We start from the raw sequence: 26,421 nt of genomic DNA, 5'->3' as shown, positions 1-26,421 counted from the left end.
TTGGGTGGCAGTCAGACCCAGCTTAATTAATTACTGCAAGGGCACAGAGAGCAGCGGAAAACGGGCAGGAATCCAGGTGGCTGCTGCCCGCCCTGTTTCAAAGGGAGAAGGCTGGTGTAGGGTTCAGCTAAAGGCAGCCCACTGCTGGGACATCCCATGATCCTCTCTCTCACAGAGGCAGGGACATCAAGGCAGAAGCCTGGCCCACTCTCCAGCTGTCCTCATACCTGCTCCCTCTGCCCAAAGGTACCATGGGATGGGGACCAAACTTAATCACTGATAACGTATATCCTTTATTTTCATTAATAATGGTAAGTTTTCCTTAAATCAACTCACTTCTTTTTTCCATTTTTGTCAGTGTGTGGCTTGTACTCGGGGCTCAGGCTCTGTCCCTGAGCTTTTCTGCTCAAGGCTAGAACTCTGCCACTTTGAGCCACAGCCACACTTCCAGTTTTCTGGTGATTAGTTGCCTGGGCTGGGTTTGAACCGTGATCCTCAGATCTCAGCTTCCTGAGTAGCTAGGATTACAGGTGTCAGCCACCAGCCCCTGGCTCAACTCACTATTACACTGAAATACAAACAGACTTTTTTTTTGGTCATTAATGGGTCTTGAACTCTGGGCCTGGGCGCTGTCCCTCAGCCAGCTCTTCAGCTCAAGGCTAGTACTCTACCACTTGAGCCACAGCGCCACTTCTGGTTTTCTGATGGGTTATTGGAGGTAAGAGTCTCACAGACTGTCCTGCCTGGGCTGGCTTTGAGTTGTGATCCTCAGATCTCAGCCTCCTAGTAGCTAGGATTACAGGCTTCACACCACCAGCGCCCAGCACTTTTTTTTTTTATAAACACTTTTGTGTGTGTGTGTGTGTGTGTGTGTGTGTGTGTGTGTGCGTGTGTGCCAGGAATCAAACCCAAGGCCTCCTGCATGTGAGGAGAGGCTCTTACTGCTGAGCTACATCCCAAGTGTCGATACACATTTAAAAAAGAAAAGACTTTATATAACAACCGCAATGAAAAACCGTTATCTTTTACCACAAATAGAAGACGCCTGGAGGAGGCTCCAACAAAGCCTCTAGATCATAAAATTAATTAGCAAGTAGAGAGCAGTTACTTGAGAAGTGTGGACTGGAGCTCAGGCCTGCAACCTGGGCACCGGGATCCCTCCTCCCCCCCTTCTTCTGATATGTGTCTCTCCACAGAGTCTTCAGATTGCTTGCTCCCTGCGTCCTGGCTCCAGGGCTGGGCCTGGGAAGGGAAGAACAGCACTTTCACTCCCAGATTGAACCTCCCTCGTAGATCTCCCCCCTGAGGGTCCCAGAACTATTACTTCTTTTTTTTTTTTCCTTAGCCAATGCTACCAGATTAAGAAATGACAGTGGAGGGCGGAAGCGAGGAAGGGGTCCGGGCTGTGTTCGCTCAGATGTGGTGTATTTGTCTTCCTTCCTGGTCTGGGCAGAGGCTGGGGAGGTGCGGGGGAGGGGGGGGTTAAAGCAAATAATTCCGAGGGGTGGGTGGCGGGGCCTGGGCTCCCTCGACCACCCCGGCTGCCTCGGTGAACTGCGGGCCCACGCCTGGCCCCCCGCACCGCACCCCACCTCACCTACACCCCGAGGCCCCGGGGTCCCGGGTCAGCGGGACAGTGGTGCCCGGGGCCGTCCGGGGGGGGGGGGCTCCCGGGACCCCGGGAAACACCACCAGCTCCAGCCATTCCCGACCCCTCCCTAACCCCCCTCACACCGGGGGGGAAAGGGCCTAGCCCCCCCCTACCAAAAATAGACTTGAGGTGGGTGTGTGGGACGTTCATCCCGGGATGCTGCGGGAAAGGGATTGGGGTGCGGGGATGGGGGGAGGATAATGGAGGGGGGATGTCGCCATCCCGAGTCCGCCCTCCGGGGCTCCCGGACGCTGCTCCCCTCCCGACCCCCTCCCCCCTGCCCCCCCTGCTCCCCTGGCGGCGGCGGCGGCGGGTGACGCGGCCCCTTTAAATGCGGGCCGCCCCGCCCTTCGCCGTCGACTCCGCGGCGGCCCCGGATCCAGGCCGGGCCGCGGCTCCCGCCGCCCAGCCCAGCCCCGTCCCGCGCCGGCCCCGCCGCCCAGCCCAGGCCGCCGGCGCCCCGCGCTCGGGAGGCCCAGGCAGCGCGCGACCCCCCCGCCCCCCCCCCCGCCCCGAGCCCGGCCCCCGCCCCGCCCGGGCCTCGGGGGCTCCCCCCCACCCCAGCTCCCGTGCTCGCTCCGGGGCCGGGGCTCCCCCCCCCGCTCCGCTCCCGCCGCCGTCCCGGCCCCCCGCGCCCCGGCCCCGGCGCCCCGGGCCATGCGGCCTCGGCCCCGCCGGCGCCCGCCGCGCACCGGGGGAGATGAGGCTCCGCCACGGCACCTTCCTGACGCTGCTGCTCTTCTGCCTCTGCGCCTTCCTCTCGCTCTCCTGGTACGCGGCGCTCAGCGGCCAGAAAGGTGAGCCCCCCCCCCGGGACCCCGCGCCCCGGACCCCGCGCCCGCCCCGCACCTGCGCGCACCTGGCCGTCGGGGGGGGGGGAGGCCCAGCCCCGGTGCGGGCGGCGGCCGGAAGCGGCGCCCCGGCCCCGGCCGCCCTCCCCGCCCCTCCCAGCCTCGCCCCCACTTGTTTGCTGCTGCAATCACGACATTCTCGCCACGGGGCCCAGCCTGGCCAAGGAAGGGCTCCCCCCCACCCCCCCACCCCCATTAGACGCCCATGCCCTCCCCCCCCCCAGCGTGGTGTTTCCCTCCCTCCTCCCCGGGACACCTAGCCCCATGCCAGGGCGGTCGCTGCTCCCCCTGGCAAGTTGATGATCTATGGAGTTCCCACCCAGGGGCCAGAGACACAAGGTCACCGAGCTGGCTGGGAGGAGGGGTCCCGGGGAGCCAGCCCCCCCCCACACACACCCCGGGACAGGGGTGGCAACAGTGTTCTTGAGGTAGTAGGTGTCCCCCGCCCTCTCCCCAAACATCCAGGCACTGTCCCTCCACCCTCTAGCCCACATCCAGCCATGCCATCTGGCGCCCTCCATCCCGCCCCAAGCCCAGGGCCCCGGCTGCAGCTGCCTACGGTTCCCTGGGGCCCAGCAGCCCTGCTCCATGGCACCCGGTCCCAGGACTCCTCCCTTACCGGGAAGCCTTCTGGCTTGGCTTCTGGCCTGCTCTGAGGCAGTTTGCAGATGGGGGGGGGACCCCCAGGAGCAGCTAGCCCAGCTGGACCCTCAACCGATCACTTACTCTGTGCCACACTAGCGCAAGCTTAGGCATTAGCATGCCTTTGAACTTGACAGGCACGCTTGGGAGCCGACAGGGGCTAGACCCTAGCACTGTCTGAGGTTGGTTGCTTGGTAGAGATTGGGGTTGTTTGGGCCCAGCGAGGAGGCCTGTGTGCACCCAGCCTGACCTCAGGAGGCACCGGGGGAAAGCTGCTGCTTCCTTCCGGCCTCCTGGTCTTCCTGCAGGATGGGGCTGAGGCTGACTGGGCCACTGCCTCCCCTCCTGCCTGCCTCCTACTTCCCTGTTCTGTGGTGAACTAGATGAAGCTGGGGAAGGAGAAATGGCAGGGGAGATGGAGCAACTGCCCCCCTCCAGGAGCCTGCCAGCCCACCCTAGCCCCGACTCCAGCACTTGCCCTGTTTGGGTGAAGGCTTGGGTTGGCCTTAGCGTTCAGGGTCAGGAACATAAGGTAGAGCTTCTGAGGAGAGATTCCCCTATGTCCTGGTCAAGAGGGCAGAGGCTGTACAGGTAGGAGCGGGGCCATGAAAGCAGACAGCTTGGAGGACATGTTTGAAGACCTGTGACTTGTTCCCCTAATTGTGCTTAGGGTGATCAGCCCTTGCACCCCATCCTCAGGCCATAGCAGTCCCTATACACCTCCTCACGTCGGCCCTGGCTGTCAGGGACTGAGGTGTAGAGCACAGACATACATCCAGGCATCTGTGGGAGTAGAGAGGGTAGTGGCGTGGGACTTGCTCTGTGGGAGTCCAGCAAGCCTAAGTCTTTGCAGGCCTTAAGAGCAGGCAGAAGCCGGGCGCTGGTGGCTCACGCCTGTAATCCTAGCTACTCAGGAGGCTGAGATCTGAGGATCGCGGTTCAAAGCCAGCCCGGGCAGGAAAGACCATGAGACTCCTATCTCCAATAAACCACCAGAAAACCGGAAGTGGCGCTGTAGCTCAAGTGGTAGAGCGCTCGCCTTGAGCTGAAGAGCTGAGGGACAGCGCCCAGGCCTGGAGTTCAAGCCCCATGACGGACAAAAAAAAAAAAAAAGAGCAGGCAGAGGGCTGGAAAGGTAGCTCAGTGGTAGAGTGCTTGCCTTGCATGCATGAGGCCCTGGGTTCGATTCCTCAGCACCACATAAGCAGAAAAAGCTGGAAGTGGTGCTGTGGCTCAAGTGGTAGAGCACTAGCTTTGAGCTGAAGAGCTGAGGGACAGTGCCCAGGCCCAGAGTTCAGGCACCATGACTGGCAAAAAAAAAAAAAAAAGAGCAGGCAGAAATCTCTAGGCTGTTCCATGACCCCTTCTCAAAGAGTAACTCTGTAGTGACCCTGTGGTAGAGCTGGTCTCTGCTAATCTGAGACCATGACTTAGAGAAAAAGCAAAGGAACATGAATAGGCGCAGAAAGGAGGAAGTGATGAGGAAGCCAGACAGGAAGAGGACAGCAGGAACAGGGGCATCCTGGAAGCCAGACTCCAGCCCAGAAAGGATTCAGATCCAGGAAGAGAGTTAGAGGCCCAGTTTCATTCCCAGACTTGGCCAGATTTGTGAGGCAGCTAGTTCTGTGGGGCTCAGCTGCAGCCCTCAGCCAGGCTGCTCTGGACCCATCCTTAGAGGAGGCCAACCCTCAGCACGTAGGGCTGGTGGATGACCTGGAGCCATGGAAACCTGTTACTATCCTGGACTCTTCCTCCCCTCCGAGGTTCACAGCACACCTATGGCTGGGCCTGACACCTGCCTGTGCCTTTCGGACATGTTTCCCCTTCTCCAAGGACAGGATTGGTTCTGGGATCTGTCAGCCAAGAGGGAAATGGGTGGACAGTTGGGCTGTGTGGGCCTCAGGGCATCCTGATGCTTTCCAGGGGAGCAGTGTGAAAGCCTCCAGGCTTTACTGCTGCCCGTAGGGTACCAACAGAGAGGTCCCAGGGCCACAGCCACAGCTGCAGCCCTTCCCTGGGGCCAGCTCCACCTGCCCCTCTGCACTAGGAAGGTGTGGATGAGAGCCCCCAGGAGGCTCTGCCCTGCCAGCTCCCCACCCTAGACACTGAAGTCTACCCAGGTCTTGCCCAGCTCACCCACTGGAGTTGCCTTCCGGCTCACTCACCACACAGCTGGCAAAGGTTGTAGGCGTGTGGTATAGAGGCCAGAAGAGAGCTTGAGTTTCTGGCTGAGATGGTTCAGGACAGAATGGACTCCCAGAGTAGATGAGGGTCAGGCTTGAGATAGGTGGGCAGCAGCGGCAGGCAGGGCATAGCTGGAAAGCTGGAGCCAGCTCCTGAAGGACAGAACAATGGCAGCAGGGTTGGTGTGGGCAGGGACCAGAAGATCAAGGCAGGAGTCAGAATTGTGTGCCCCCCCACTTCCAGGGGCTTCTTTGGATGGGGCCAGGGGCATGGGGCTGCCCAGAGGTTTGGTGTTGCTAGACACAGGAGGCCTGGCGTTGGGCAGGGACTTAGCATCCAGACTGAGGGAGCTCCCTGTCTTGCCCAGAAGCTTGGAACTTCCTCCTGGGGTCTCTGAGGATCTGGCACCCCCAGACCTCTTCTCTATCTGCTACTACCACGAAGAGCACATACCCGGTGCTGCCAGCTCCGGGCTGCACAGCAGTGCTGGGGTAGCCGCTCGGTGTTCAAGGGGTCAGGTTTCCCGGGGAACCTGGCCCCAGAGTCCAGCGCAGAGCCTCATAGATGGGTAACCGGACTCCCTGCTCCTTCCCCTTGTGGGCTGTCCTGGAGTTCCTTATGGCGGGGGGGGGGGGGGGGGGGGGGGGGGGGGGGGGGCGGGGCTTTAGCCTGAGTGAGTCTAAGATTGGGGGTAGGCCACTAGGGTAAGGGGTGCCTGGGGAGCATCGGCTGCTGACTGCCCTTGCTCCCAGCCTTCTCCAACTCCTCCTGCCTGCCCTTCATTCTTCTCATCCCTGCTGTTCAAGTACCAACCTTTGGTGTACAGGGCTGTGGGGGGCTCTGAACCCCTCAGAGGTCAGGCAATGGAAAGGCTGAGTGAGGTGGGAGAGTTCTGGAAGGCTTCCTAGGCTCCTGGTGCTGCCTGCACTTTTATGAAGCCCCAAGACAAAAGCGGAGAGAGGCAGGAGAAACAGCGTGTACTGAAGCTCAGACTTGAGACAAGGAAGGGGAGGTGTAGGTAATGGCAAATAAAGAGGCCAAAAGCCACACTAACAAAGGCCTGGAGCGCGCGGGCTGGCAGGCGCGGCTGGCACTTGGCCACAAAGATGTTGTTTATCATTCTGGTTCACTAGTCCCTACCCAGACCAGTGGGGCCAGGTGCTTGAGAATCCCAGGGGTGGCTCCACCTGGGCAGCTGCCAGCCCAGGGTGCAGCTGGAGGTTCTCAGGGATGGCACACAGCTCCTCCAAGGTGGCCCAGGCCCAGCATAAGCCTCATACAACACAGGCCATTCATTCAGAGCTCTTCCCTGGTCTGCTGATAGGTTGAGTAACTCCTGGGCTAGTTTCTCAACTTCATCTGCTTATCTGAGGGCAGGGGTGGGGTGAGGGAGGGTGGGGTGGGAGCCCAAACCCCCACAGCTCCCCCCTCTCCCTCCCCACACCTCCACACACTCCAGGACCGGTGGGAGAGCGAGATAATCCAGCGCAGAGTGAGCAATCAGCCCTACTCTGAGGGTGGTAGTGAGTCCAGAGCACCCACTCGAGACGCGGGTGTGGGCTGTGAAGACCCGATCTTCGAAGACAGGGGGTGACAGGAGGGAGAGGGCCGGCCGGGGCTCAGAACGACCTCCTAAGGGAGGGAAGGGCGCCGTGGGTGGAGGGCTCCGGGGGAGGAGGGGGCTGCGGCGGGCAGAGCCAGCGCACAGGATGCCCGGCGACTGGAACTTGAAAATGACCTTGCCATCTTCCCACCTCAGAGGAGAGGGAGACAGAACCGAGGGGGGTGGGTGGGATCTGTAACCCCCTGATGAGGGCTTTTCCTCCCCAAGCTTGAGCATCTGGAACCCTGATGGGTCCCCACGTAGCTCGTGCGTGGCGGGCGCGGGAACAGATGGAGAGGGGCCGCCGCCCAGATGGGCGCTCATCTGCGCGCGCTGGCTCAGCCCCAGGGACCGGAGGTGTGCTCGCGGCCGCCCCCTGGTGACGGCCCGCTCTCCCTCCCACCATCCCCCCCGCAGGCGACGTGGTGGACATTTACCAGCGCGAGTTTCTGGCGCTGCGGGACCGGCTGCACGCGGCTGAGCAGGAGAGCCTCAAGCGCTCCAAGGAGCTCAACCTGGTGCTGGACGAGATCAAGAGGGCCGTGTCGGAGAGACAGGCGCTGCGGGACGGGGAGGGCAACCGCACGTGGGGCCGCCTCACCGGTGAGCTGCGGGGGGAGGGGCTGATGGAGGGGGGGGCTGATGGAGGGGGCGCCGCTGACCCACCGATCCCTCCCCTCTCCCCGCAGACGACCCCCGGCTGAAGCCGTGGAACGTCTCCCACCGGCACGTGCTGCACCTGCCCACCGTCTTCCACCACCTGCCGCACCTGCTGGCCAAGGAGAGCAGCCTGCAGCCGGCGGTGCGCGTGGGCCAGGGCCGCACCGGAGGTAGGGGCGGGGCGGCGCGGGGTGGGGAGGGCGCGAGGAGGGCGGGGGGGGGGCCTCACCCGCTCCCCCCCCCCCCGCGCCCGCCCCGCAGTGTCCGTGGTGATGGGCATCCCGAGCGTGCGGCGGGAGGTGCACTCCTACCTGACGGACACGCTGCACTCGCTCATCTCCGAGCTCAACCCGCAGGAGAAGGAGGACTCGGTCATCGTGGTGCTGATCGCCGAGGCAAGCGGTCCAAGGGCGCGCGCGCGCGCGCGCGGGGACAGGGCAGGCCCCTAGCACGGAGTAACCCGACGCAGAAAGAAAAAGAAAACAGGCAGCACAGCCTCCTGGGGGGCGGGGGGAGAGAAGGGAACCAATCAGAAGTGCAATCCTCAGTTTCCTGTTTCATTCACAAATTTATCAAGAGCGAATTAAAAAAAAGAGCCATTAGCGCCCCCTCGTGGAGACGCCGCTTACCGGGTCCCACTCACCCCCGCCCTCTACTGGGACCCCAAAGAGCCGGTACCCACCCAGCCTCTGGGTCCCGCGGGAGGCTTACTCCCTCCTCATGTGGGGACATCTGAAGCCTGCACCCCACCCTGTTCCAGGCCACTTGGGGGTGGGCAGTTGGGCTAAGAGAAAGTGCTTGGTCTTCCCGCAGACTGACCCACAGTACACGTCGGCAGTAACAGAGAACATCAAGGCCTTGTGAGTACTGGCATCCAGAAAGAGCTGGTGGAAGGAGGGCTCTTGGGGTGTTGGGCAGACTCTTGGGGTGTTGGGCAGACAGGGACTTGCCACCTCCCAGGATGGCTCCTTTCCTCAGTGGGAGGAAGAGGTTTGGTGTGTAGAGCCGTCCAGGCTCTTCTGGAGGCCTAGGTTGTCGGTGGACCTGCTTTGTGTGTGTGTGTGTGTGTGTGTGTGTGTGGAAGGGTGTCTGCTTGGTGAGCCTCTAGAAAGGGGTAGAGCGGGTCTGGTTGGCGTGGGGCCTTTCTTTAGATCCTGGAGGCTTCAGCTGCAAGTAAGCCTCCCTGCCTCTTCTCCCCTCCAAGGTTCCCCACGGAGATCCATTCTGGACTCCTAGAGGTCATCTCCCCTTCCCCCCATTTCTACCCTGACTTCTCCCGCCTCCGAGAGTCCTTTGGGGACCCCAAGGAGAGAGTCAGGTATGTGCATCTCCAACAGTCTGCCCACCTGTGCTGAGAAGCCATTCCGCCCCCCTCCCCAGGGTGGTGGCACATCCCAACCACTTGGAGGGTCACAGCTCCTGAAGCCCCCGCCCCTGGCCTACAGGTGGAGGACCAAACAGAACCTCGATTACTGCTTCCTCATGATGTATGCGCAGTCCAAAGGCATCTACTACGTGCAGGTCAGCCCTAAGGCTCTGCTCTGCCTCTGCCTGCCCTGGCTGGACCTGAGTAAGAGACCCACACTGAGTTCCTCTCCCTCTCCCCGACTCCTCAGCTGGAGGACGACATCGTAGCCAAGCCCAACTACCTGAGCACCATGAAGAACTTTGCACTGCAGCAGCCCTCGGAGGACTGGATGATCCTGGAGTTCTCCCAGCTGGGCTTCATTGGTAGGCACCCCTACCTGTGCTCAACTTAGTCCCACCCACACCTGCCCCCTTGGCTGCCATGCTGCCATGCCTACCCCGCCCTGACCCTCTGAGTGGGGTGTGTGTACTCTGTCTGTCCCCTGGGAGTTTGCTAAGGGGTCCTTTCCCATGGCCCCTCAGGGATTATGAGGAAGCAAGTGCTGTCCACTCAGCAACACCCCCCCTTTCCATTCCCACCCCAAGGGAAGATGTTCAAATCGCTGGACCTGAGCCTGATTGTGGAGTTCATCCTCATGTTCTATCGGGACAAGCCCATTGACTGGCTCCTGGACCACATTCTGTGGGTGAAGGTCTGCAACCCCGAGAAGGATGCGGTAAGCAGGGGCCACAGGGGGGCAGGTTCTCTCGGATGCCAGCCTGGCTCATGCCCTTTCTCCACGTGTCGGATCAGAAGGCCCAGCAGAGGCCCCTGCATGTCCCCAGCTGAGGCTCTGTTCTTGGGGGCTGGGCTGAGCTGAAGCCTAAGGTGTCGTCCCTGCTTCACAGAAGCATTGTGACCGGCAGAAAGCCAACCTTCGGATCCGCTTCAAGCCGTCCCTCTTCCAGCATGTGGGCACGCACTCCTCACTGGCAGGCAAGATCCAGAAACTGAAGGTGGGGTGCATCACATGCTCCCAGGGCATCATTTTGGCTGAGCCCAGCTGGGGTGGAACCAAAGAATGGGGTTCATGCTCTGCTCCGCTGTTCCTCCACTGCCCAGGACAAGGACTTTGGGAAGCAAGCCTTGCGGAAGGAGCACGTGAACCCACCAGCCGAGGTGAGCACGAGCCTCAAGACGTACCAGCATTTCACCCTGGAGAAGGCCTATCTGCGGGAGGACTTCTTCTGGGCCTTCACCCCTGCCGCGGGCGACTTCATCCGCTTCCGCTTCTTCCAGCCACTGCGCCTTGAGCGGTCAGTGCTCTGTTGGGGAGGAGGCAGGGTGAAGACCAGGGTACACACCTTGGCACCGATAGATGGACCCGCAGGTTCCCCCTCCCTGACCACCAGGAAATTCTGTAGCTTTACCATTTTCTAAACCCACCATGCCTTAGTTTCCTGACTTGAAAAGGTGGGCTCAAACCTGGCGCTAGGGACTGGGAATGTGGTGTAGTGGTAGAGTGCTTGCCTAGCATGCATGAAACCCTGGGTTCCATTCCTCAGTACTACATACACAAAAAAGCCAGATGTGGCGCAGTGGCTCAAGTGGTAGAGTGCTAGCCTTGAGAGAAAGAAGCTCAGGAACAGTGCCCAGGCCCTGAATTCAAGCCCCAGAACTGTCAAAAAAGAAAAAAAGAAACCCCCAAAACCAAAACAAAACAAAAACCTGGCACTAGTGGCTTGTGCCTGTAATCCTAGCTAGCTAGGAGGCTGAGATCTGAGGATTATGGTTTGCAGCCAGATCAGGCAGGAAAGTCCATGAGACTTTTGTTGGATATCTCCAATTAACCAACACAACACTGGAAATGGAGCTGTGGCTCAAGTGGTAGAGTGCCAGCATTGAGCAAAACAAGCTAAGGGATAGTGCCCAGGTGCCCAGTATTGGAACGTGTGTGTGCACATGCTGGCACACGCACACATACGCACTCACACAAAATAACTCCCAATAGTACCTTTCTACCCTGTAAAGACTGCCAGGCACTTCCGAGGGACTCAGTGATGTTGGTCCCCATTGGTCCAGCTCAAGGCCCTGGTTTGCCTTGCACAGTACATCTGCTGGCCATGATGGTTTCAGACAAGCGGCGCCCAGCCCAGCCCCCTGGGGCTCACTCTGTGCCCGGGGCCCAGGCCTGGTCTTTTCTCTGCTGGGCCCTGGGCACTGCTCCCCACTCTTGGTGCAGCCGCTCACCAGCCTTCTCGGTGCTCTGCAGGTTCTTCTTCCGCAGCGGGAACATAGAACACCCAGAGGACAAGCTCTTCAACACGTCTGTGGAGGTGCTGCCCTTTGATGTGAGTGTGGCGGGGTGTGGGGTGCTCTGAGGCCTCCCTTCTCCTGGCCACCTGCTCCACCCTCTTGATTTTTGCCCCCAGAACCCTCAGTCAGAAAAGGAGGCCCTACAGGAGGGCCGCTCGGCCACGCTGCGGTACCCACGGAGCCCTGATGGTTACCTCCAGATAGGTGAGCGGGGAGCCAGGCTAGGCTGAGCCACCCAGGCCGTTTGGGCTTGGTGTCTGTTTTGCCAGCTGAACACCTTTCCCATCTCGCAGGCTCCTTCTACAAGGGGGTAGCAGAAGGCGAGGTGGACCCGGCCTTTGGTCCCCTGGAAGCACTGCGCCTCTCCATCCAGACTGACTCCCCGGTGTGGGTCATTCTGAGCGAGGTGAGGCCGGGCAGGGTGCAGGAAGCAGTGAGTGGGTCCCCGGGTGGGCAGGGCCCTCCTGCACTGACCCTGCGCCTGATTCTTCCAGATCTTCCTGAAAAAGGCCGACTAAGAAGAGGGCTTCCGAGGGTGCTGTGTGGCCAGCTCTTCCGAAGCCCATGTGGCCGACGATGCCGTCGCTGCTGGCCGAGGGCCAGGCGCGTCCCCCGGTCTGGAGGGCTGTGCTCACTGCCGAGCTCGGGCAGGCCTGGGGTCCGCCGCTGGCCCGGAGGCCCCAGGAGCTGGTGCTGCCCCTGCCCGCCGGGCCGCGGCAGGAGGCAGGCGGTTCCCACACTGTGCCTGAGGGCGGGTCCACTGCCGCCCGAACCCCAACCAACCCGTTCGCACCCCAGCCGGCTGGCTTGAGCCAGGCCGTTTTAGAAGAGCTTTTTCTTGGGCGCCCGCAGTCTCTGGCGCGAACACTGGAATGCATATACTACTTTATGTGCTGTGTTTTTTATTCTTGGATACATTTGATTTTTTTTCACGTAAGTCCACATATACTTCTATAAGAGCGTGACTTGTAATAAAGGGTTAATGAAGTATTGTGGTTCAAATGTCAGTGTTTGGACATCTAAACAGGTACTTCCTGGGCTGCTACTTCTGCGCATGCTCTATCCCCAAGAGGTCTCTAAACCGAAGGTGGTAGGGTGGAGAGGCCCCAGTGCTGGGGAAATCCTACTTGGTCCCAGTTGGGCAGTGATCATGACCTTGACCTCTATCGGCCATGCCAAGGACACAGTGGTTTCTCTGTGTGTGCACCAGCAGTCCCAGAACAGCGCAGTACACCCTCACCCCTTCATTGTAGGAGGGAGCCAGTTACCCACTCAGTCATTCAAGGGTCAGTAACTCGGAATCCAGATCTAGGTGCCCAAAGTTGTTCTCAACCTATAGAAATCCTCTCCCTGAGTACGCCCCTTCTCTATCATGGGCTGGCATCAACCTACTCCAACTGCCTTTGGGGACAGCCTTCCCTTCATCCACAAATCAAAGGTATTCTCAAAAACCTTGTCTCTCCCTCACTCCCCCTCATGGTTGTTCTCAAGGCCCTGCTCATCTCTCCTCCCTGGTTTAAAGACACCTAATATGGCCATCTTCCTTAAAACAAGCCATCTCCACTCATCCCAGGGCCTTTGCACACATCCTTGTTCTCGCGTGGAAAGCTTTGTCCTTTTGTTAACTAGACTAAGTCTATTTTGGAGATATTTTGTCTGGGCCCCTCAAAGGACCTTTACTATGAGAACCTATATTTGATTACATTCCTGACTATGCCCACTGCTCTTCCAGCCCTATAGGGGTGCCCCAGACACCTGTGTGCTATATATGTATATATATATATATGTACTTATATATATATATACACACACATACATACATATATAGTCATTATATATTATATATTACATTATGTCTTTTGACTGTACATCACATGCTGTGAGTATCCAGGAAGGAGCCAAGAAGGTCAAGGTTATGTGAATGGAGTCTACCTTAGACTTTCCATGGTACCTGTGGTGTTGTATGAAAATGAACAGTCTCCAGTATGCAGACTGGGTGGACATCTATATTTTTTCTTCCTTTTTTTTTTTTGTTGGTCGTGGAGCTTGAACTCTGGGCCTGGGTGCTGTCCCTCAGCTCTCCAGCTCAAGGTGAATGCTCTACCACTTGAGCCATAGCTCCACTTCTGGTTTTCTGGTGGTTCATTAAAGATAACAGTCTCATGGACTTTCCTTCCTGGGCTGGCTTTGAACCACGATCCTCAGATCTCAATGTCCTGAGTAGCTAGGATGACACTTGTGAGCCACCGGTGCCTGGCTATTTTGTGTGTGTGTGTGTGTGAGGTGTTCTTGGTATGTGGCCTAAGCTAATTTTGAGCTTAACAATCCTCTAGAGTCCTAGAGTTGAAGATGTGCACTACTTTGCTAACCTACCTGTACCGTTGTTGATAGTGGCAACCGAGTGCTGACCCAAATAAGGGTGCTGAGTTCATTTGGGGAGAGACTGACCAGCTCCAGTTGTGAAGGAGGGTAGTGATGTGAGAGCAAGGGGTCAGAACTGATCTGAGGGGCTGGGAAGGTGCCTTGCATGCAGGAGGCCCTGGGTTCGATTCCTCAGCACCACATAAGCAAAAAAAAAGCCGGAAGTGGTGCTGTGGCTCAAGTGGCAGAGTGCTAGCCTTGAGCTGAAGAGCTGAGGGACAGCGCCCAGGCCCAGAGTTCAGGCCCCACAACTGGCAAAAAAAAAAAAAAAGAACTGATCTGACAGTGGACTAGAGTAGCCCGAGATCAGGAGATGGGAGTCCTGAGAGGAGGGGGACAGCTGAGCTCAAGAGAGAGGGAGGGGTGTTAGTCAATCCTGGGAATGACTGGGGGTCGGGGGGCGGTCCTGCGGGGCCAGAGGTCAGACCCCGCCCCCTCGAGGCCCCGCCCACGGCGGCCTCCGTGGGGAGACGGGCCCCTCCAACCCACCTAGGCCGCGCTGCGCAATCCCCTCCGACCCACAGAACGAGGCCAGGGTCAGTCGCGGGAACTTTAATTTGAGACGGTGATGCGGACGGAGGTGGGTACCCTTCCTTTGTGCTCCCGTTCTTCTCGGCTTCGCCAGCCGGGCGGCCTCCGTGTATCTCAGGCTATCGGCCACAGCTCCCAGAGTCGTGTGAGGAGCGCAGCACGCAGCGCCACGGGGAGGAAATGGACCAGCAGGCCCAGCGCAGCCATCGCCACGAGCAGCCAGAGCGCGCGCGCGCTTGCGTACAGCGGGGCCAACCTGCCGGTGCTCCGAGGTGGGCGGAGTCAGTCTGTGGCTCCGCCCCCCAGGACACACCCCCCTTTGAGCTAGACCCGCCCTCCCTAGCCAACCACTGGGGACCCCGGCCACGGGAGCCCCGCCCACGAGCGAGCCTTCCCCAGCCTCATTTGGCGGGGAATCTCGCGCAGGTTCTCACCTGAGCTGCGGTGAGCGCGCGTAGCCCTGGAAGTAGCGGAGACGCATGAACAGGTAGACCAGACCGCACAGGGCCGCAGCGCCTGCAGAAGAGCAGGCCGGGCAGGGCAGGGTGAGCACCATGGTCTGGGGACGCGACGAGGCCCAGTGCTTGCGCCCCGGTCCTGTCCCCCAGACCTTCATGGAAGAAGATGCCGGCGACCCAGAGCATGGCGAGGAACAGCGGGAAGTACTCGCTGCAGTTCACCCTGCGATGGAGGCAGGCGGGGTCCGATGAGGGCTGATCCTTGGATCCTGACCGGGCCCTGTCCCCTCGCACCCCCCCTCCCCGCTCCGCACCCTCCCGCCGCGCCTCACTGGGCTCGAAAGACACGTTCAAACTCCGGGGGGCCGGTGGTGAGGGGCGGAGACACGTGGAAGGCCCGGCGCGCAGAGATCACCTGCAGAGAGAAGTAGGCTGGGGGGGGGGGTGGCGGGGAGAGGCAGAGATGTGGAGTCAGGTGTAGATCCTCTGCCGGGATCATCCTCCCATCCGGCCCCTTCACTTCTCCACGTGGAAAGCCTCTCCTCTGCCTCCAGAGAGCGGGAGGGAGTTACTTGCTTCGCTGTGCCCCAGTTAAGTATGGGGGAGGGTGATGCATAACACAGGTTGGAGGGAGCCACCACAGGGGACTTTGTTCCTAAACCATTTGACTTGCAAAACACAGGCAAATGGCTAGCTCCCACTCTAAGCATGGACATCATTCTTTTAGTCCCTGGGTAGGTAGTGAGTGCCACAGAGGCAGAATTGGTTGAAGGCAGCATTCACCCTGTAGCTACCGAAATCCGTGGAGCCATGCTTGCTGGGGCAGCTTGGAAGGTCGATAGCCAGCCCCGCCTAGCCCCTGCCAGCCTGCTCAACCCTTTGCAAGCTCCCTCCCCAGGCTGTGCCTTCTCCTTGCCCCACACACTGGAGCAATGGAATTTTTGGCCATGGGATTGGTTCTTTACAGCCCACCAAGAAAGGCACCTCTTTGAGGTCTAGGGGACAAAGGTCCCCACTCTGCTCAGATCCACAGGCTCCCAATGTGACTTTGAAAGCAGAGCCAGGGAATAGAGTTCCCCACCAGGATCAGCTGTCCCACCATTGTTCATCCCCAAAGCTCCGGGTGCCAGGTCAGACAGCTCCACATATCTGCTACCACACTTAGGTCCTAGAGAGCCCGGGCCCCTCCTCCAAGCTTCTTAGGCTGGCCACGTAGCCACCAGTCCCCAGCCCCAAGGCAGGTAACTGGCAAAATTGCCTAGAGTTTCCACCACTTACGGGTTTCCTCTTCACCACCCCAGGAAAGTTTGTATCTGAGTTGGGATTCAGGCCCTTTGTTAGCGAAGTCTCCAGGGGCCCTGGAAGAGCTCGAACCTTGGTGCTGGGAGCCTGGGCTGAAGGCTCCAGGCTTTGCTAGCACTTCCCCAGGGCACCTCCCAGACAGGAGCCAGCCTACCTTGTAGCAGGACTCCCAGGAGGGTGACAGCAGCCAGGAGAGCCACCTCGTCCTTCATGTTGCAGGCAGTGGCAGGGCTAGCTGCAAACTTCTTATCAGCCTGTCTGTTGCTCAGAGGCCAGTTAAGGAGAGGAAGAGCCTCAGTGCTCCCCACCCTTCTCAGTGAAAGGGGTGTGGGTGTGTGTGTCTATGCTCAAGAGGCAGGGAGCCCAGCCAAACGGGGAGGGCGGAAACCAGGGCTGAGGACAGCCTGGCCACTTCCCCAGGTTGTTCTAGTTTTGTGCCACAGAGCCAAAGCTAGCAGCCAGACCCTTCTTTGGCGTGATTCCAGCTACCATGTCCTCCTAGTGTCTGCCAGGCCCTGCACCCCTCAGGTAGCCTTCAAGACTTCCCGCTCATCCAAGATCTTCTCAGCCCTGACTCCCTCACCCCACTTATCTGTTCCTCTGCTCCCAGCCAGGGCCATTCAGTAACCCAGCTCTCTACTTGCTTCCTCCAGGCAACCTGGGCCTCACTAGGCTGAGGCTCCTGGGCTCCATGCACAAAGTCCATACAGGGGGTACCTGTCCCAAGGCTTGGCTGGTAGGGTGTGTCATCCCATATGAGATGACTGAAGCCATCTCTCTTATTTCTGCTTCCCTTTCACAATCCTTCTCACTTAGGCACGATGGTCTGGACAGGTCCCTCCCAGGCCTGGAATTTGGCCACATGAGACCAAACTGTGAGCCAAGTCTGACTTGAGATGGAAAGCTGCAGTTCTGGAAAGTTCATTAGCAGTTTGGGGAAAGGAAGCTTTAGAGTAGGAGGGTGACTTACTAAGGCACCCGAGCACTGGATTATGGATCCCACCTTGCCTTGCACACTCCCCTGAGCCATTAAGCCTTTCTGGTTTTGTGAACTAGTTCTTCTCCTTTGGGCCCCCGCTGGTTTGAGGTGGGTTTGGTTAGCCAGTGGTGGCAAAGTCCAGGCAGGGGGCAGTGGAGGCCATCAGCAAGCGTACACATGCTGTGGGACAGGACAAAACAACTGCTACTTCACTAGGTCCTGGGCCACCAGGATGCCCTGTTCCCCTACTCTGCCAGGTCACATTAGGCAGAGTTGTAAGCCCCTCGGGAGTTCTACTCTGACCACGCAGCAAGCCTCCTTTCTTGTTGCCCCAAGCCCACCTTCCAGCTCCAGAGCTTTGCCTTTTGTTCTTTGTTGTCCCCAGGAAAGCAGATGATCCACAGCTAGGGATCCATGTAAGTTCCTCAAGTACAGAGGCTAGTCCTCATGCCCATCTGAACTGCCATTAGCAATTGTACTCAGTGGTAGAGGAAAGACAGAGAATCCAGGACACACATAGGATGCCAGAGAGCCATGTTGGCCCCATGAGGCACCAGCAGGATGTGTCGAACCATGTGGTTGGTTGTAGAATGACCAGTAGGATACAATGAATGAATCTGGTTGCTCTTCTGTGGGCCTGCAGGCACATCTGGGCATCTGGACAAGTCTGGGCCTCCTCCCAACAAGCTCTCATGTCCTCCCAGGCCTCTTATCCTCCCATCTAAGTTTACTCCCTCTGCTCTGGTGACAGGAAGTTGAGGCCTGACATCAGCAGCTTGTGAGGAAGTCCCTGGGCAGATGACCAAGACTAGATCCTGGTCTCTGCCCCTGGATCCCTCCCTAGGCCCTATCAGGGCTAAGACATGCTCAGGCTGGCAGAAGGGCCAGCCCCAAGTCCTCCAGACCACTCTCCTCTCACCTTCCATCCTCCTGTCCAGCCCTAGAACATCACAGGTGGAAATGACAGATCCTGCAGTACAAGTCTTTAGTTTTTTGAGCACTTATGTAGCCTGAGGAAACTTTCTGGATACTGAGCTCAGGGACCTCTGGGAAATGAACAAAAATCACAATGTAAGTAGCAGTACATAAACCTCCAGCCTTAAAACATATATATTATACACATAAGTATTCACACATAAAAGCACTGATCCTCACACATTACGGACGTGAGCCATCAGTGTCTAACTTACATTTTCATAGTAAGAGGAAGGTGAGCTGGGCGCTGGTGTCTCCAGCCTGTAATCCTAGATACTCAGGAGGCTGAGATCTCAGGATCAAGGTTTGAAGCCAGCCCAGGCAGGAAAGTCTGTGAGACCTTTATTTTTTCTTTTTGGTCGGTCATGGGGCTTGAACTCTGGACCTGGACACTGTCCCTGAGCTCTTCACCTCAGGGCTAGCACTCTACCACTTGAGCCCCAACACCACTTCCAGCTTTCTGGTGGTTAATTGGAGATAAGAGTCTCACAGACTTTCCTGCCTGGGCTGGCTTTGAACTGCAATCCTCAGATCTCAGCCTCCTGAGTAGCTAGAATTATAGGCAAGTGCCACCAGTGCCTGGCTGTGAGACTCTTATCTACAATTAACCACAAACAACAACAACAACAACAACAAAAAAAAAAAAACAGAAGTCAAGCTGAGGTCAAGTGGTAGAGTGCTAGCCTTGAACACAAAAGCTCAGAGACAGCACCCAGGTCGAGTTCAAGGCCCAGGCCCAGTAAAAAATAAAAACTAAATAAAAATATGACTCTAGTATAATTGTGCAAACCAGGAGATTAGTACTTGCCCAATGTCATTAAGCCATTGTATATATCTTATTTAAGTTTCAACATGTATGTATCCCACTGAAGCAGTACAAAGACTCTAAGAGGCAGCTTTAAGAGTGCCATGCACAAAAGACCACATATTGTATAATTCCACTTGTAAGAAATGGCAAGAGAACACAAAGCTATAATAGAGAACTTATCAGTGATCACCTTGGGCTGGGGACGTAACGCAGCTTATTGGGGCAATGAGGAGGTTTTAAAAGTGGCTTGTGTGGGTGTTTTCACAGTTTGGTAAATTTACTGAAAATTACTAAATTATATACTTAAATTGGGCAAATTTCATGGTCTACAAATTATACTTCACTAAAACTTTTTTTTTTTAAAGAAAAGGACAAAAAGGGAGGGGAAAAAGAGTACAAAGAATGTTTGTACACCTTTCATCCATCTCCAAATGCCACCGTTTCTTTTCTTTCATTCGGGTTGTGTTGAGGGCCAAATCTAGGGTCTCCTGCTCTTGCTAGGTAAGGGCTCTCTACCACTCAGCTACATTTCCAGTCCCCACATCTTATATAACAATAATACAATGATCAAAGCCAGTAAATTCACATTGATACAAGATTGTTAACCAATCTAGGGATAATTAGTTTCTCAGCACAGTAACAAAGTACTTGAGGCAGGATTAATTCATTGAGAAAATAGATTTATTTAGCACAGTTTTTTTGTGTGTGTATGTAAGTGTGTGTGTGTGTAAGTGTGCGTGTACGCTGGTACTCAGGGTCTTGTACTCTCACTGATCTTTTTTTCGCTCAGGTCTGACATTCTACCACTTGAACGAAGCCTCCAGTTTGGCACTGTTGATGAATGGAAGAAAAAAAAAATCTTTCAGACTTTTCTGCCCTGGCTGGCTTTAAATACAACCCTTAGATCTCAGCCTCCTGACTTGCAAAGATTATAGGAGTGAGTCACCAGCTCCTAGCTAGCTCACAGTCTGGGAGGCTGGCACTACACCAGCTGCAGAGCAGGAGCACATGTGTATGTCTGCATGTGTGACCTCTACTTTTCCTTGTAAAGCCACCAATCATTAGCCTCCATACTAATGGGAAAATCTAATCAGTCATTTTCCAAAGCCCCCACCTCTAGACACCATAATGCCTTAATCAGACAAAGCTTAATCTGGTAATTAAGTTTCTACCCTCTTAAGTTAACACCATTAACATAGACTTTAGGGATCAGCCATGCATAAGGTTGGGTGTGCGGGACAAAGTATATTCAAACCATAGCATAGCTCTTATTCAAATTTCCATAATTTTTCCATGGTGTCTCTTTTTTGGTCCAGGAGCTGCCTTTGTATTTAGCTGTCATGTATCCTTAATCTATTCTGAAGACAGCTTAGTTTGTCTTTATCTTTCAAAATTTTTACATGGTTTTTGTTTTTGTTGTCAGTCATGGGCCTTGGCGCTGTCCTTGAGTTTTTTCTACTCAAGGTTAATGCTCTACCACTTTGAACCACAATGCCACTTGCAGTTTTCTGGTGGTTAATTGGAGATAAAGAGTCTCATGGACTTTTCTGCCCATGGCTTCAAACCTCTATCCTTAGATCTCAGCTTTCTGAGTAGTTATGATTACAGGAGTGCCTGGCTTATTTACTATTTTTATTTCTATTAGTATTGTATGTTGAAATCATTGTTTTTGTAAAATATTAAAACAACTTTCTATTCCTGGCACAACTGCTACTTGGTCATGGTATACAATCCTTTGCATGTCAGCAGATTGGGTTTGCTAATCCTTACTAGGATTTTTTTTTCCTTCTTATATTATAGCCCAGCTGGCCTTAAACTTGAGATCTTCTGCCTCAGCCTCCCCTGTGATAGGATTGCATGCATTTACTACCACACTCCATTCATTATTACATTAGTTAACTTTTTTTTTTTTTTGGGGTCTGGTCGTGGGGCCTGAACTCTGGGCCTGGGCACTGTCCCTTCTGGCTTTTTTCTTTTTTTTGCTTATGTGGTGCTGAGGAATCGAACCCAGGGCCTCGAGCATGCAAGGCAAGCGCTCTACCACTGAGCCACCTTCCCAGCCCTCTTTTTTTTTTTTTTTTTTAACATTTTTCTTTAAGGCAAATTTCACCTCACCACCACTAAGATAAAGCCAGTATTATTTGCCATAGATAAAAAAAAACAGTAGAATTAAATCCTGGCTATTTTTATTCATTGTGGAATTAAAGTAATAATTTCATTTCATTGTTACAGTTCTTGTTAAAGTACAGAAGGGTAGGGGCTAGGAAGGTGGCTCAGTGGTAGAGCGCTTGCCTTGCATGCATGAGGCCTTGGGTTCGATTCCTCAGCACCACATAAGCAAAAAGAAAAAAGCGGAAGTGGCGCTGTGGCTCAAGTGGTAGAGTGCTAGCCTTGAGCTGAAGAGCTGAGGGACAGCGCCCAGGCCCAGAGTTCAGGCCCACGACTGGACCCCCCCCAAAAAAAAAAAAATACAGAAGGGCCAATTCATGCTTCAATAAGTAATGGGACTGTCAGGCATCAGTAGGACTGTCCTCGTGTCTATAATACCAGCTACTCAGGAGATGATCTGAGGATCTGAGGTGATCTGAAGATCACCAGCTCACACAGGAAAGTACTTAAGACTCTTGTCATCTAACTAACCACCAAAAAAACAGAAGTGGATGTGTGGCTCAAGTAGCATGCTAGTCTTTAACAAAAAAGGCTCAAGGACAGCTGGGCGCTGGTGGCTCACGCCTGTAATCCTAGCTACTCAGGAGGCTGAGATCTGAGGATCACGGTTCAAAGCCAGCCCAGGCAGGAGAGACCGTGAGACTCCTATCTCCAATAAACCACCAGAAAACCGGAAGTGGCGCTGTAGCTCAAGTGGTAGAGCGCTCACCTTGAGCTGAAGAGCTGAGGGACAGCACCCAGGCCCAGAGTTCAAGCCCCACGACTGACAAAAAAAAAAAGGCTCAAGGACAGAGCCCAGGCCATGAGTTCAAGCTCTAGGAGTGTGTGTGTGTGTGTGTGTGTGTGTGTGTGTGTGTGTGTGTGTGTGTGTGTGTGTGTGTGTGTGTGTGTGTGTGTGTGTGTGTGTGTGTGTGTGTGTGTGTGTGTGCGCGCGCGCGCGTGTAATGGGATAGAAGGTGTAGCTCAGTGATAGACCACTTGCTTAGCATGCTTGAGACTTTGGTTTGAAACCTAGTACCTGGAGGAAAAAAGGAGGGAAGGAGGGAGGCTGGCTGGCTGAAAGATTTATTGAGACACCAACTATATAAATATTCATGCATTCAGAGTAATCAATACTTCACTGCCAGGTCTGAGGGGTTGCTAAAGGGTTCATTCTTTTTTTTGGGGGGGTCCGGTAGTGGGGCCTGAACTCTGGGCCTGGGCACTGTCCCTCAGCTCTTCAGCTCAAGGCTAGCGCTCTACCACTTGAGCCACAGCGCCACTTCCGCTTTTTTCTTTTTGCTTATATGGTGCTGAGGAATTGAACCCAGGGCCTCATATATGCAAGGCAATGAGCCACCTTCCCAGCCTTAAAGGTGTAAATTCTGGGGCTCTGTTTTGCAGCTGAGGATCAGAGATGGAAAGTTTGTGCCTAAGGTGACAGAGAATGGAACCCATGGTCCAGGGTCTTCCCTGAGTTGGGGCTGGGTCTGCCAAGTTTGAGGATGTGTACATTTGGCATTTTACAAGTTGTTTGGCATGTTTTATGAGTGAGGCATAGGCCAGCTGTGGTAGTAGTGTGGTGGTGGTGGTGATTCACCTCCTCCTCCTCCTCTTCTTTCTCCTTTTGCTTTTTTTATCCCTTTCCTCTGACCTTCAGCTGTTCCTTCAAAGATACAGACATGCATGCGCATGTGGGCACGTGCATATGCGCACGTGCACATACACACTGCTTTTCTGAATCATTTGAGAATAGTTTATGAGAAAAATGCCCTTTTACTCAGCACTACTTTGGTGGTATGTATTTCCTAAAAATGACATTTTCTTCTATAGCTACAATATAATGATCAAAAATCACCAAATAACATTAAGGGAATACTATAACCAACAGACCTTAATAAAATACTGCTAACTGGCACAAGGAATTCTACGACTATGTCATGAATTCCACTGTCAAGGTTTTTTTTTTTTTTTTTATAGTTTTGTTAGTTCTGGGTTTGAACTTTGGGCCTGGGTGCTGTCCCTGAGCTCTTCAGCTCAAGGCTAGTGCTCTACCATTTGAGCCACAGCTCAACTTCCAGTTTTCTGTGGTTTACTTAAGAGTCTCACAGACTTTCATGCCTGGACTGGCTTTGGACTGTGATCCTCAGATCTTAGCCTTCTGAGTAGCTAGGATTACAGGCATGAGCCACTGGTGTCCAGCTCAAGTTTTGTTTGTTATTCCTTTGCTTACTTTGTCATCCTTGGAAACAAACCCAGGGACATGCATGTGCTGTGCACATGCTCTACTACTGACCAATTATCAAGCATCTTTGAGTTAACAGATCTCTCTTGCCTGTCAGGCTGTCATTTTGCAGATGTCACCAGACATGGCTGTCTGAGATTTCTGCTGGATAGTAACTGATTTACATACTGCAGCATGAGTGATGCTGGGTTCTTTGAGGTGAACTATCTCAGGAAACACCCAATGCTAATCTAGCCCATACTGATGGTGGGAACTATGAGTTAAGGTAGCACTGGATGTTTGTGTCACTGTAAAGTGGGTACTGCAAAAATTTAGCTCAGGAGATGCCTAAGCCACAGGTCAGGGCCAGCATTGTATTTGGAGCTTTAAGGCCTTTGTTTTAGTTACTGTCTAGAAAAAGCTCAAGACTAAGAAAATAATTTACTATATATTCTAGACATGTCAGCCCTAACTCCTGCCTCCAGTGACAGTGGAGCTAAAAGTTTAAGGGAATGGATAAGCTAATTACCCCGATTTGATTATTACACAATGTATACATCAATCAAAGCATCACATTGTACCACCTGAGTGCAAACAAGAGTGTATCACCCCAAATGGGCTACTGTGACATACAATTTTCCATTAAAAACACATGAAACAGTAGGTGCAAGAAACTTTTTGTAACCTTCATTCTGCTTTAAGGCAGAAGGTGAAATTCCCTCATGGAAGATATGCCTGTCCTTAGTAGCAAAGATGGAAAGTTGAAATGGAGGGGATTCTGTAGAAATAAACCCTCCCTCCCTCCCTTCCTTTCCTTCCTTCCTTCTTTCCCTTCCTTCCTCCCTCCCTTCCTTTCTTCCTTTCCTTCCTTTCCTTCCCTCCATTCCCCCCACCCCCTTTGCCAGTCCTGGGGCTTGAACTCAGGGCCTGGGCACTGTCCCTGAGCTTTTTGCTCAAGGCACACACTCTACTACTTGAGCCACAATGCCACTTCTGGCCTTTTCTGTTTGTGGTACCGAGAAATCTAACCCAGGGCTTCATGTGTGCTAGGCAAGCACTCTTATCACTCAGCTACATTCACAGTCTAAACCTTGTCTTTCTAGTCACTTCTTTACCCAATTAAGTACCTGCCAGGTGCCTTGACCTTATCACATTTTACAACTTGTATTCTTTGCACATATCAGGACAAAAGTGATTTACTCACTGCTTCTTAGAGCACTCATTTCCTCATGAGAGGCATGAATTCATAGTACAACAGATATAAAAACAATAATGGAGGGGCTGGGAAGGTGGCTCAGTGGTAGAGTGCTTGCCTTGTATGCATGAGGCCCTGGGTGCGATTCCTCAGCACCATATAAACAGAAAAAGCCAGAAGTGGTGTTATGGCTCAACTGGTAGAGTGCTAGCCTTGAGCTGAAGAGCTGAGGGACAGTGGCCAGGCCCAGAGAGTTCAGGTCCTCTAAGCAAGAAAAAAAAAAAAGGAAGAAGATTTAACTATGTTGTAGGTATCATGTAGCTCACTGGCTACATTTAGATGTTTTCACCTGACCTCATCGTGGTTTTTTTGTTTTTGTTTTTGTTGGTCCTGGGGCTTGAACTCAGGGCCTGGGCACCATCCTCAAGCTTTTGTGCTCAAAGCCAGCGCTCTCCAAGTCTTGAGCCACAGTGCCATTTTTAGAAATGAGTATCACAGACTTTCCTGCCAAGGCTGGCTTTGAACCTTGATCCTCAGATCTCAGTCTTCTTAGTAGCTAGGATTACAGATGTGAGCCATTGATGAGTTTTAAGTTTCACGCTGAGTCTGTAGTTTCATGAGTAATCAGATTCTTTTCTGTAACACGAGACAGAGCCTAGAAGCATGCAGTCATTTTCAAATTTAAGAGCTACTTATGACATATACAACGTAGTTAGATTTCCTAACTTTAAAAGAATAAAAATCCAGCTATCCTTCCCTAAACCTGGTAAAGTCTGCTTTTCCAAAGAAAAAGTCTTCTTCATTGACTTCATGCAGCAGCAAGCTAACAGCTGTCTGAGTCAGGGGAACTGGTTTCTCTGCTTTGGGCTGCAATCTGTGTGGTCAGTTCTTGCTCATTGTGGTCTATGGTGCTGAATTCTGATTGGCTCACGTTTTGGAGCCCTTCCCCCTCCGCAAACAGCAGCTGCTGTATTTGTTTCTGAGGCATACAGGACCTCATTTTTCCTAACCTAGGTCGCCCTCTCCTAGACTGCATTCCAGGAAGCTGATGCAGCCTTGACTCCAAAAGCTCTATCTTGGCCCCACTGGTTTTCACCTTGGGTGGGAGCTGAAGTTCCTCTTCTCAACATCCACAAGTCTCCAGGTAGTAACAAGATGCCATAGCTCAGCTTACTGCTACCATTCAGTGAGCAAATCCTCTTTAAAGTGTGATTATAGCTAGTAAGAAAAGCAGCTTGAAGACAGGAGGAGAAAGGTCCAATAGGGGACATTTACCGCGTCTCACTGTGCTTGTGCTGGGCAGAGGTGTATTAGAATATGCTTCAGTGAACTTCAGCCATGGGTCTTGGACCAAGCTTGCCAGCAGCTACCTGTCAGCCTCTTCCAATAGGTTTATAGCCACATTGCTAGCTCAGGCCAAACTCTTATGGATAATGCTGCTAACAATGGACTCCACTCCCCACCCCTGAGCTTGTCTCTACTTACCACGGGCATCTCCTGAGGGGCAGGCTAGTAAGCCTTACCTAGGCTGGCAAACGGTCTCCAACAGTACAGGCTGTCACTACAGGTTGCTGATCTCACAGGTGCCTGAAAGGGGCAAAGGACAATGTAATACCATTTGCTTGTATGTGCGCGCACATGTGCATGCTCACACCTGTACAGGGACTTAAAACTCAAAACCTGGGCACTCTGCTTTATTTTTGCTTAAGGCTGGCCCTCTACCACTTGAGCCACAGCTCCACCTCTGGCTTTCTGTTGGTTAACTGGAGATAAGAGTCTTAGGGGCTTTCCTGCCCTAGCTGGTTTGGAACCTCCATTTTTTTAAAAAATTGTGAATATACCGTACAGAGGGGTTACAATTACATGGGTAATGAGTACATTTCTTATTTCATTTTTTTCTTTAAGTTGGAGGGTTTGAACTCTGGACCTGGGTGCTGTCCCCGAGCTTTTCAGCTCAAGGCTAGTGCTCTAGCCACAGTGCCACTTCCGGTTTATAGATTAGTCTCATGGAGTTTCCTGCCTGGCTGGCTTTGAACCATGATCCTCAGATCTCAGCCTCCTGAGTAGCTAGGATTATAGGCATGAGACTCTTACAGGCTTGTGAGACTCTTAATCTCCAATTGAC

At 54.2% G+C, this 26,421-nt stretch overlaps 2 protein-coding genes and 1 long non-coding RNA gene across 6 annotated transcripts; 1 reads left to right on the top strand and 2 right to left on the bottom strand.

The window, feature by feature from the left end:
- Positions 1-533: 533 nt before the first annotated feature.
- LOC138807949 (uncharacterized) lies at positions 534-8,045 on the bottom strand. Of its 3 annotated transcripts, none has more exons than XR_011366352.1 (3): positions 7,903-8,045; positions 5,310-5,480; positions 534-1,242 (listed from the first exon to the last, which is right to left on the bottom strand). It is a non-coding gene; the product is annotated as an uncharacterized lncRNA (long non-coding RNA). The 3 variants fall into 3 exon arrangements; XR_011366351.1 differs by lacking the exon at positions 7,903-8,045 and adding an exon at positions 6,142-6,323; XR_011366353.1 differs by lacking the exon at positions 7,903-8,045 and adding an exon at positions 5,782-5,876.
- On the top strand, positions 2,191-12,243 carry Mgat4b (alpha-1,3-mannosyl-glycoprotein 4-beta-N-acetylglucosaminyltransferase B). Of its 2 annotated transcripts, none has more exons than XM_069993831.1 (15): positions 2,191-2,448; positions 7,349-7,534; positions 7,621-7,761; positions 7,853-7,986; positions 8,405-8,451; positions 8,796-8,909; positions 9,037-9,112; positions 9,208-9,322; positions 9,545-9,675; positions 9,851-9,955; positions 10,062-10,255; positions 11,212-11,290; positions 11,372-11,459; positions 11,549-11,661; positions 11,750-12,243. In XM_069993831.1, exons 1-15 carry the CDS (start codon positions 2,352-2,354, stop codon positions 11,771-11,773), a joined length of 1,644 nt encoding a protein of 547 aa, XP_069849932.1. In that variant the 5' UTR covers positions 2,191-2,351; the 3' UTR covers positions 11,774-12,243. The 2 variants fall into 2 exon arrangements, with proteins under 2 accessions (XP_069849932.1, XP_069849931.1); XM_069993830.1 differs by having other exon boundaries at positions 2,197-2,448; positions 9,848-9,955.
- A 1,965-nt stretch (positions 12,244-14,208) lies between these two features.
- Ltc4s (leukotriene C4 synthase) lies at positions 14,209-16,295 on the bottom strand. The gene is made up of 5 exons (XM_069994015.1): positions 16,122-16,295; positions 14,998-15,097; positions 14,818-14,888; positions 14,642-14,723; positions 14,209-14,463 (listed from the first exon to the last, which is right to left on the bottom strand). The coding sequence occupies exons 1-5, from the start codon at positions 16,177-16,179 to the stop codon at positions 14,322-14,324; spliced, it is 453 nt and encodes a 150-aa protein (XP_069850116.1). The 5' UTR covers positions 16,180-16,295; the 3' UTR covers positions 14,209-14,321.
- Positions 16,296-26,421: the final 10,126 nt, after the last annotated feature.

Source organism: Dipodomys merriami, unplaced genomic scaffold, assembly GCF_024711535.1.
Source record: "Dipodomys merriami isolate MVZ:Mamm:240054 unplaced genomic scaffold, mDipMer1.0.p SCAF_44, whole genome shotgun sequence".
NCBI lineage: Eukaryota > Metazoa > Chordata > Mammalia > Rodentia > Heteromyidae > Dipodomys > Dipodomys merriami.
Note: the sequence above shows the minus strand (reverse complement) of the source record. Positions and strands in the feature narration are given on the sequence as shown.

Bases quoted from the DNA above. Each gene is read 5' to 3' on its own strand.
- Mgat4b (XM_069993830.1), top strand. From the start codon at position 2,352: ATGAGGCTCCGCCACGGCACCTTCCTGACGCTGCTGCTCTTCTGCCTC. The intron at 9,676-9,847 runs GTAAGCAGGGGC...CCTGCTTCACAG, and splicing joins GCAACCCCGAGAAGGATGCG to AAGCATTGTGACCGGCAGAA. The intron at 11,291-11,371 runs GTGAGTGTGGCG...TTTTGCCCCCAG, and splicing joins TGGAGGTGCTGCCCTTTGAT to AACCCTCAGTCAGAAAAGGA.
- Ltc4s (XM_069994015.1), bottom strand. From the start codon at position 16,179: ATGAAGGACGAGGTGGCTCTCCTGGCTGCTGTCACCCTCCTGGGAGTC. The intron at 15,098-16,121 runs GTAGGCTGGCTC...CCCCCCCCCCAG, and splicing joins CCTGGGAGTCCTGCTACAAG to CCTACTTCTCTCTGCAGGTG. The intron at 14,464-14,641 runs GTGAGAACCTGC...GAGCACCGGCAG, and splicing joins GCGCGCTCACCGCAGCTCAG to GTTGGCCCCGCTGTACGCAA.